The sequence below is a fragment of the Schistosoma mansoni genome, chromosome 3, assembly GCF_000237925.1.
Source record: "Schistosoma mansoni strain Puerto Rico chromosome 3, complete genome".
Classification (NCBI taxonomy): domain Eukaryota; kingdom Metazoa; phylum Platyhelminthes; class Trematoda; order Strigeidida; family Schistosomatidae; genus Schistosoma; species Schistosoma mansoni.
In genome coordinates this window covers 6,652,493-6,663,269 of record NC_031497.1, presented here as the reverse complement: position 1 = coordinate 6,663,269, position 10,777 = coordinate 6,652,493, and the positions used below count along the sequence as shown (strand labels likewise).

General features: G+C 32.1%; 2 protein-coding genes across 2 annotated transcripts in view; one reads left to right on the top strand and one right to left on the bottom strand.

Annotated features, from left to right (window-relative positions):
* Nucleotides 1–6,355, bottom strand: part of Smp_179700 (hypothetical protein) — a gene marked incomplete at both ends in the record, with an annotated part of 11,320 nt that extends 4,965 nt beyond the window's left edge. The window contains one exon of the mRNA XM_018799046.1: nucleotides 6,263–6,355. Coding sequence (XP_018650873.1) covers nucleotides 6,263–6,355 — 93 coding nt within the window. The remainder of the gene's footprint in view (nucleotides 1–6,262) is intronic.
* Nucleotides 6,356–7,317: 962 nt separating this feature from the next.
* Nucleotides 7,318–7,521, top strand: Smp_202220 (uncharacterized protein; the record flags this gene model as incomplete). The annotated part of the gene is made up of 1 exon (XM_018799045.1): nucleotides 7,318–7,521. One exon carries the CDS (start codon nucleotides 7,318–7,320, stop codon nucleotides 7,519–7,521), a length of 204 nt encoding a protein of 67 aa, XP_018650872.1.
* Nucleotides 7,522–10,777: the final 3,256 nt, after the last annotated feature.

Here is a 10,777-nt window from a genome sequence, read left to right as displayed (position 1 = left end):
GGTGATCTAGCTTCATTGACTCATGATTTCAACTATGAAAATACTGAAATCTCCACATAACCCCTTCCAATATATATTTTACTAGTTTCATTACCATGAATAGGCAGTGTTATACTTTATGAATCTGTTTTCTTTTTTTTCAATTTTTTTTTGTATTGACATCGAATAAAATAGAAAATTTATAATGAGGTGAGACTTTCTCTTTTTTTTTTGTTCAAACAAAAAAAGATTACTGAACTAATTATTATTTGATCATTTATACAGTATAAAATCAATAATCGGAACATGAATTACTGTGTTCATTACCCGTTGAAGATATAAAGTTTTGTACTGATTGGACGTATATTTTTGTAAATTCTGTAACCAACAAAGAATTATGCAATCACATTTCAAAGTTAAATTTTATGGACTGATTTAAAATTGTCTTATATCTGTGTCAAAAGTATTTTCTTATTTACTTCAAAATGTTTGAGATTATGTAAATCAGGATCTCAACTTAACAAATGGCTAGATTACATCTTTTCTTTCATATCATTAATCGATTAACGAATTTTATTCATTGTAGATTATGTATATACTCTTTTTCGTAGAATATACTTTAATAAGTGTTTTCAGTGTCTTGATTACCTTTAATGTTCAAAGATTTAGGTTTATTGAACTAACAATTGACTACAAGTGGGTAGAGATTCTATATTGGATGAGCATACTTAAACCTTCACTCACCAAAAAGCTTTCGAAAGATAAGAACCATAGAAATTAGTAAATAATAAAAAAGGGTGAAAAACTAATCATAGGAAGGCAGCTTCATTAAGTCCACATGAGATATCTACATTAAACATTCTAGTAAATTCGGTTTTAAATATAGAATATTACTTCGACAAACAATTAACAAATCATGCCTGAATTTGAGTTGACACGGGCATAATAGTATAAAAAGTGTTTTGTGTACTGGTAGTATATTTGATAACATAATAGTAGGTGATTTCTACATATATTTTTAACCTAATAACCGAAGTGAAGTTGATCTTTTCAACGGACGAACATACTGATTACTTTTGTTTAAAAGAAATTCAAGAGAATTTGTGGAGACTTCGTATATTATGGAGGTAGTTTTCTTGAATATTGATAGATGTCGAATCATTGAAGAGTAGGAAGCAATGGGTAAATATTTCAATCTAGTATGAGACTCCTTAACTGTGTGCCACCACAATATGATGTGGGATAGAACCCAAGACTTCCTGAGATAACATGATATCCTCAGCTAATTGGGTCAGAATTCAGAGATCTTCACTATTAAACATCCATTTTCTTCTTTAGACTCTATTCAGATTTTTACTATTAAGCTTCTTCACTAAATCATGACACCACTATCCATTGATCACAGATATTTAAATTTCGTTCATTTTACGTCAGTTTGTTACAAAAACCACATTCGGAAGGTTCGTATGAACATGAATAGTTTTTCTTCACTATACCGTAGAAAATTTTAACCAAATTAGTTTGTCTATAAATGTTATCATTCAGATATAAGATCAAATGTACCTCCAATTTTGTTTAATTATAATTAGACAAGAAGCCATATATAAACTTTTCATAGTCTGTTTTGGATAATACTTCTTTGCATAGCTGTATTATTTCATATAATTAACTGTACTGATAAATTCATAATAGAACATAAAACAATCTATCATTCCTGTACTAATATCTGCTTTCTACAAAAATGACTGACAGACACAATGTTTTTTTATATATAGTTGAAATCATGAGTCAATTGAAACTAGACCACCAAGGAAAACCTGGAAGCATTGGACAGCTGTTTCATCACATTGTGGGACTTCTCAGCAGTGCTCATCCACGACCCCGCCTAGCGAGATTCCAACCCAGGACCTACCACTCTCGCACGTGAGCACTTAACCACTAGACCACTGAGCCGGAATCCAACGGTGTTAATGTCTAACTTCAACCAATCCACGAAATTGAGCAACCGTTCCCCAATGTCTTCAGTGAGTTGATATCTCCCAACAGAACTAGTTGAACTCCACTGGTCACTGGTTCTCACTAGAACTCCAGGAAATACCTCATGTAGACAGTCACTAGTGAGCATATAATAAGGGGGTTTATTGAAGAAAATACCATATGAAATAAATATCATGCCAAATAATTGTTTGATATAGATAGGGGAATAATAGAAAATTGTTATTAAGTGACTTTTTAAATGCAATGTTAAGTATGCATACATTATTTTTTGTATTTCAAAAATACTTTACTAAAATCAGATTTTATTTGAAAGGGTGAGATGTTATGAAACGATTGTCGAAAAGTTTGTTAAAATTAGGCTGTTTTTAAGAGGTTAACATCAACTGAATACGATTATAGATTTGAAATAATAAACAGACTAGGTGGCTTTCAAGCACAAAGTTCACGAAAAGAAACTGACAAGTAAGCTGTTTTTTAAACACAAACTTTGTACCAGTCGTGACTCAACAGTAAGGTTACTCTGACGTCCTTTAGAAAATTGGTTCGTTCGTAATGCAGAAGTTTGGAATGCTACATTGGAGTGACAGCTGGCATCTTAAATTAAAATCTTTTATTTGTGGAATTAACCGGTCTAGGCAAAACTTTGGTAAGCCGACCAACAGAATTGAGTCAGCATAAATTTTAAAAGAAACCAACAATAATGCTACTCATCGATCACTTCTGTTATTGAGCCTAGTTCTGAAAGTGCCTGTATTTAATGTGATTGCATAGAAATGGCCCCGAAAAAACGCTAAGCGACAGAGATAATAATCTGTAAACTAAAGATGGTTTCTAAAATATGATAGATAAGTTTTTCAGATTTGTACTAGGACGCACCTCATTCGCTGCACTGAGACAAGACAGAAAAAACGATTTTAATTAATACTATTCCTTGGAATTATGTTATCTGTGAACAACCATTCATTTTGGAAAGTTCAACATAACATTTTCTTTCATGATTATGTAACTTGTTAGGATTTATGCCAATTTTTTTATTATGACGGTGTCCTAAAGTTTCTTCTCTTCAATATGTTCCGGAAGTGACTTCCATCAAGAACTGAGTAATGCCACCTGTCAGGTGTGAAAGATTGACGCTTTTATATTCCCTAATATTTATTCACTTTTAAATCTGACATTAATCGGTAGTGAAAACGGCTTTTATCCATAGCTACTCATTGATGTAATGTTCTTTCATGATGGTATCTAGAAAGATATCGAAAGCTTCACAACTCGACTATCGAGCTCAGAGAGTAAACCACTTCTAAAATCCTTTGGTACATATTAATACTACAATTAATACCTTAACTGAAATATCCTCATTGCATATTAGAAACATAAATAATGGAGCTATGATGAAAGTATTTAAATTATAGCCAACCATTCAAACGAGTAAATTTACTCAAAAATTACTTTCACAGTTTAAATCACAAACAGTTTGGGATTAATTACTATTTTCATTTGATAGTTTACTGATAAGAATTCCTGGGAAAATATCCATATCCTTTGTAAGTATTTGAATTATTTCTTAATTTGAACTTTAGATTCAGTGGATTATAAAATAGAAGAATACATTTTAATGAAAATATGGAATTATCAATGATAGATTTGATGGATTTTATAAAATGTGTAGATAAAAATTCTCGAGAAGACTTTTCTGAAGTAAAGCACATTGAATTTATGTACATGTATACGTACATTAATTGATCATAGTTTATTAGCGAGTGTCAAATTGTTATCTAGTCTCTAGTGTTGATTGAATCCGATCATTGATATCATAAATCGATCAATATTAGACCACCATTGAAAACCTTGAAGCAATAGATGGACGTTTCGTTCGAGTATTGGACTATCCGGTAGTGTACATCCACGATCCTGCACACGGGATTCGAAACCAGGACTTTTGGTTAGATTCCAACTCAGTGGTCTACAGGTTGGGTATACACGTATGAGACCAAAAGTCATGATTTCAAATCCCGCGTGCGAGATCGTGGATGCACACTACTGAGGAGTCCCATATTAGGATGAAGCGGCCGTTCAGTGTTTCTAGGTTTTCAATGATGGTCTAACATTGATAGATTCATGATTTCAATCAAAAACTCAACAGTCTCTACAACCCCTACACTGAATTCTATTAATTAAATTCAATTTAAGTGACTTGACACCAAGAAGCATCTTATTTTAATTTCTTGTGATTGGAGTCAATATTTAAGAAGTTTTAGACCTAGATTTCTTGCTAATTGATACTGGCCAGCAACGCATAATTGGGATATCAACGGAGTGAAAACTCTCCCAGCTATCTGAATGAATGTCACAGAAATGATCAATGAAAATTACACATAAACTTTGTTAGTAAGTGATAAGTCTTTTTCTAGTTATTTAGTCTCCTTTTATTTATCTCAGACTAGCTTACAAAAAGTACTGAAAGGGAGGAAACGAGAGAAAATGGTAAAATAACGCTTATCAACTATTGTGATTGAAATCATCACAACAAATTGATTATTTTTGTGTAGATAAACTCATGTAAAAGTTTTCTTTTGAAAAAATGTTGTAAATCTACCCTGGAATTATGATATTGATATTTTCAATTTACTCGAAACACTCTATGACTGAAGTAGATTTTTATAAGTAGCTTAACAAAGAAGTAAATCATTGACATAAAGACTAGATGTAGAAATTCACCCATGAATCAGTTTCTGTTTCATTTACAATTGCCTTATTAAATACATGTTGGTTCAACAGATTAACTACATTCTAAATATTGTTTGTTTGATTTATCATTAGAGAACGTTAGTCCTTGAAAGGTTTACAAGCTTTCTTTAGTCGGAACCCATAAGATAAATCAAATCAAAATATATTCCATTCCGTCTTCATAGTGATTACGATTATATACTAGTTTTTGCCATTTAAATTCACTAAAAATCACACTTTTTGAAGCAAAGTGTGTTATTTAAATTCATTTAATATTGTTTGTTTGAATCTTCCCATCAATGTGTTAGGACTGCAACTGGTCAGTCTCTAATTGACATATGTGCATACTGTGCGTATTGCATCGATATAGCCTTAATTCACAAGCATGGTAAGCAGAGATGGATAGTGACTAGCAGTGGGATCCAGTTTGACGCGCGTTTCGTCCTATTTGGGACTCGTCAGCTATGCACATGTGCCAATTAGAGACTGACCAGTTACAGTCCTAACACATCGATGGGAAGATTCAAACAAACAATACTGAATGAATTTAAACTTCACCCCATCGCACAAGCAAGTGGCTATCAGGACTCAGTGGCCGAGTGGATAACGCGATGACGTTTGAAGCGGGGGTACTGGGTTCGAGTCCCAGAGTGAAAATCAACTCTGAGATGCAGGTACATCCAGCTGAGTGCTTCATTCACCTGTTTTGTTTCGCCTTTAACTCTAAAATTACTTTTTCTATGAGACTATTGAATGTATATTAGTTAAATAAACATAAATACTGAGATGTTACCAATCGTCTGTAAATCTTCATAAGATAACTTACTGATGCTTTACAGTTTGTAGTTATTATTTAAAATAGTTCAGTTATTCAACACTTTCGAATATCAGTTTTATTTTAAACTCAGTAAAGAATGATGGGAATCTATAAGCTTCATACTATGAAAAGGAAGTGATGAATACTTTAAGTGTTTATAAAGCTATACAAACCAATTATCAAAGAGTTATGGTCAATATTGTTCTGTATTTTAATTGCTTATTTATACTTTTAAAAAGAATAATTGTCAGTAATTAAGAGTAATTTACCAAACTACATTTAAAATCCTATTAATATAATTATCAGGAATTTTAAGAATTCATACTCTCAGAAAGGGGGTTTTGTGGAGATTTTAGTAATTTTATATAGTTGAGATCGTGAGTCAATTGAAGCTAGACCACTATGAGGGGCGTCAAGGCACTGAACGGCAATTTTCCCTTATTGTGTGACTCCTCAGCAATTTGCATCCACGATCCCGCACCAAATGGACTCGAACCCAGAACCTATCAGTCTCGCGCCATAGCACTTAATCGATAGACCACTGAGCCGGTCGTCCAATGCTTCCAGGTTTTCCATGGTGGTCTAGCTTCAATTGACTCATGATCTCAACTATATAAAATTCATATTCTGCTTAATAATCATATCTATTCAACTAACTATCATCATTTTTATATATTACTGAAATATATGTAATATAAAATACATAAACTTTAAAAAAATATAATTTATAACATAACTTACAGAACAAGCATGTATAAGACCCGCATGTTCACCAAATATAACTCCATACATCTCTGGCATTGCAATTGGAATCCAATGACAATGATTATACATTTCTTTAAATTTATAAACAAATTTTATTCATTCTTTTTTGTTTTCTTCTTCAATTGATTACAGACAAACCAATCAACATGAATGATAAATTAATCGATTGAATAATCTATCACATAATTGATTAAACAATAATGAAATGATGAGTAGACATTGAGCATGTATTTTTACTACTACTGATTGAATATAAGAAAAGAGATTTTCCGATGATTTTCTATATGTTATAATAACACCAAAGAGTAATTTCTTTTATGTGTAAAATTATAAAAATCAATTAAGATTGAATAGAAAACTTTCAATTGTGATATTCATTAATATAATAACAGGATACTTAAACAACCAATCAAAAGTAAAAGATGAAATAAATGTGATCGATCACGTGTGTTTTTATAAAAATTCACATGTATATTTATATGTACATAAGTTCTTTTTTTACATTTGCTTATTATTAAAAGTGACTAGCTTCATGAAGTATTTCCTGGAATTCTAGTGAGAAACAGTAAACAGTGGAGTTCAACCAGGTCTATTGGGAGATATCAACTCATTGAAGACAATTGATGAACAGTTGCTCAACTTCGTGGATTGGTTGTAGTTAGACATTAAAACCGTTGGATGTCGGCTCAAGGGTCTAGAGGTTAAGCTCTCGCGCGCAAAACCGATAGGTCCTGGATTCAAATCTCGTTAGGTGGGATCGTGGATGCGCACTGCTGAAGAGTCCCACAATAGAACGAAATGGTCATCCAGTGCTTCCAGGTTTTCCTTGGTGGTCTAGCTTCAATTGACTCATGATCTCAACTATATAAAATTACTAAAATCTCCACAAACCCCCCTTCTGAGAAAAAAATCTTTTGTGTGAATAAAATTATTAATGAGTTTTATTAATATGAATGAAAAATCTTTTTCTATTGGTAAAATGAATGACAAATCATCTGGTTATCATACATAGTACTACTCATCAATAACCTATGTCCTCAACTTTCACTATACTACTGATCTACGTAATATTTTTAGCTATGTTAACCGAAGATTTCCTAAAACACATTACGGCCGAATTATTTGGTCAGAAAGTTCAAGATATGTTGCCTATCAATTTATATTGTATGTATGAGGGAGATAAAACTAACGAGATATTTATATTTTTACTGAATGAAAAAATTCAGTCAAGATAACTTATTTAGGCATTTGATCATTTTCGTCACTAATTGACATTATCTAGAGAACTTTTGAAAATCAGAAAACACTTCATAAGAGTTCTGTTCTAAGTGGGAACTTCTCAGTTGTATCAAATATAACATATCAAACAAGTTATTATTGTTACCTTTAATGTATCATGAATCCATTTATTCGTTCATATTTTAATACTTTTTCATACTCACTTTAGATAATACTCCTTTTGGAAAAATGGATAACGTTGTTTTTTTTAATTCTTATTTTGAAGTTGATACGGTTCAAAGTACTATTTTACTTCGCAATCCACTTGTCACGTATAACTTCGATTAAAAGTTGCCAAAAAATTAGTTATTGTGCATGTAGGTATATTCTAGGGTACTATTTTTAATAATATCAACGATGAATTTTTGTTAGGAATGTTAAACTTAGTAAACTCTTACAATTACAAGTAACCTATCGATTTCTGAGTGACATGTAGATATTTTTTAACTTGTGAAGTGATAATTCATTGAATAATGTGTCTCAACGTTTCTTAAGTATGTAAATGGATTAGACAACTGAGATTTTGAACGTAATTCTACTTAGCTTGGTTCAGTTAATTATATAGTAAATGATGTTTCCATCCAGCCGTCACTTCAAGTTTACTGCACTGAATTATACAATCTTAATTACTGATTAGACACGGATATTCACGATCCTAGTTAGGTGTTACCGAATGCGATTCAACCAGACGGTCAGTAATATCATTTTATTTGAAATGGAGTATATCATTATTACCCTCGGTGGCAGTAGAGTATATTCTTAAGAGAAATATTTGTTTTTTATATATGATTCTGTAAAGATTCGACTAATTTATATATGGTTTTTATTTAGTGTCACTGTTAAGTGACTTTTTCACCATCAACCTAGGTTTGTTTCATAGAACAAGTTTCCACTCCCTATAACACGAATAAACTTTGATTACAAATGGTAATGATTAGAATTGGAATCAGTAGTCGGAAGACAGAGTGCTCACAGTCAAACTCAAAGATTTGTTGTCCAAACAAGTTTGTTTATTATAGGTGAATGCCAAATTATAACTGTAGTGGTCAACGACTCAGGCTGTGTTATATATATATAGACTTTCGATTTGATTTAATAAAGCCTATTCAAGTGAAGAGTGGGTTGAAGAATGCTGGTCGGCGGCCTATGCTCCATTGGGAGTAACAGGCGTAAGTAATTGAAGTGAAGAGAATTTTAAATCCAGACTCCGATTGATGAAATATTACTTTGTCTTTCAAACCGTTTGTAAAACTATTAAGGTCAGACAAAAATACATTTACATAATCCGAAATTTATATCTTAAGTAATTTTTAAAACTCATTGATATATCCATCATAAAAATGGATCATTGTAAAACTGACTATGTAATAAATTTTGATAAGACTGACATTAGTTTACTTTTTGGAGTTTATAGAAGGCTACCTACTACACTAAAACTTTTAAAGTTTAGTCACAATTGTAATTTTTAACAATTTCAACTTCAAACTTTAAATAAAAAGAAACTTTATGTTATATTGATTGCCTGAGTGCCCAGTTTAATATATGAACGTGCTGGCTCCCGCCAATTACAGAGGAGTGAATTATCGATCAGAGTAATGATCACGAAAACCGAATGAGCAGTCTTGAGTACTTATCAGTCTTGCTATCTGCCTAGCCCAGCCAGTTAAGTCCAGGACACCAATAATAGCCTCTGCAATAAGAATCATTATTCTCAAACATACTGGGTTTATATACCAAACAAACTGACCACATCGTATCATAAAATATAAAATAACATTTGTACAAGATTTAGCTAAATGTGACTGTGAATAAGGGAACAGTAATTAATGGACTAGGGATAACTCAAGAATGGTAAATCGTGTAATAATAGTCTATAGGTCAAAATAAAGCTTATAATAAGAGGGACAGGAATATGAATAGTTTAGTTACTTAACAATTATACAACAGGAAATAGACGTGTCATATTGGTCCATAAACAGTCCTCAAAAGTTACCGTTCATAAATCTCCATGGGATATAACACTTTACAAATCTGTTTAGTATCTTATCATCATAAACAATGAAACATATATACTTGTCTAATCTTTTGACAGATTTGAATAACAATTAACTAATTAAAATAATGTTATCATTTTAATTATTAATAAATCAGAAAAGAAACGATGTGACCATTTGACATTCATTGAACATTAAAAAATACATGAAAATATAAGTAGCTATGTAATCATTTACAATGTAGCTCTTATTTATAGCCAGTGATTATATTTAATTAATTCACAGCTTCTCATATGGTTTCAAAATGACAGAAAATCACTGATTTGTTTTTATTAATCAGAACATTTTATTGTTGATGCTGATTTAGTGAAATTTTAATTTGAAATTATGAACTGTATCTAGATATTTTCAAGTTAAGCATTTTGATAATTCATTTCTTTTTTTGGAAAGATTCATTTTATATTAATTAATTAATTGATTTTCAATTTAAACACATAAGTATTGGTACAAGGGGGCACGAGATACATGTGCCACACAAATCTCATTTGATTTGTGTGAGGGTCGTGATACTGCCCGGGTGCCCAAACTGAAGGAAGTGGTTTTCTTAGGAGGCCACACCCCGAGCTTTTGACCTAAAGGTCTGATCCACAAGGCAGTGGAGCATCGTGAGGAGATGCAGTCCCATGGTAGCCAGTGACCAAAGATTGATTCATACACTATTTGTTCCCTCAGGATACTGGAGCCCATGTGCACCATTGGTTTGGAATCAGGGTTTTCTAACTCCGTGTCCACCAAGCCGGTTAAAGCGCCCGACATTCGCTTTTCGTCCTCTCACTTTCGTGAACAACACCCCTGCCACGAGAAGGCAGTGAGTAGGACTTCCTTGGCAGAGGCTATATACGTGTGGTCATATGAAAGCATTGCAAGAGGGAGAGTGGACTCTCCCCACTCTCGGCCATACCAGAGCATTTGGGGGAAATTTTATATTAATGAGAGGTAATCAATCTAAATGTAATAACTGTTTAACTGGATTGACTATTCAACACTTGATGCCAATTCTTTAATGTTAATGAACTGAAGTATGAAACAAGATACTAATAATGAGTATATTTTACACTGTCTATATAGGTTCTACCATTATTGAGCTTATTTATAGTAATCTTGTTGACTTCTAAATGAATACAAATACACTCTTGTGATATTATCCTGTCAATTAATG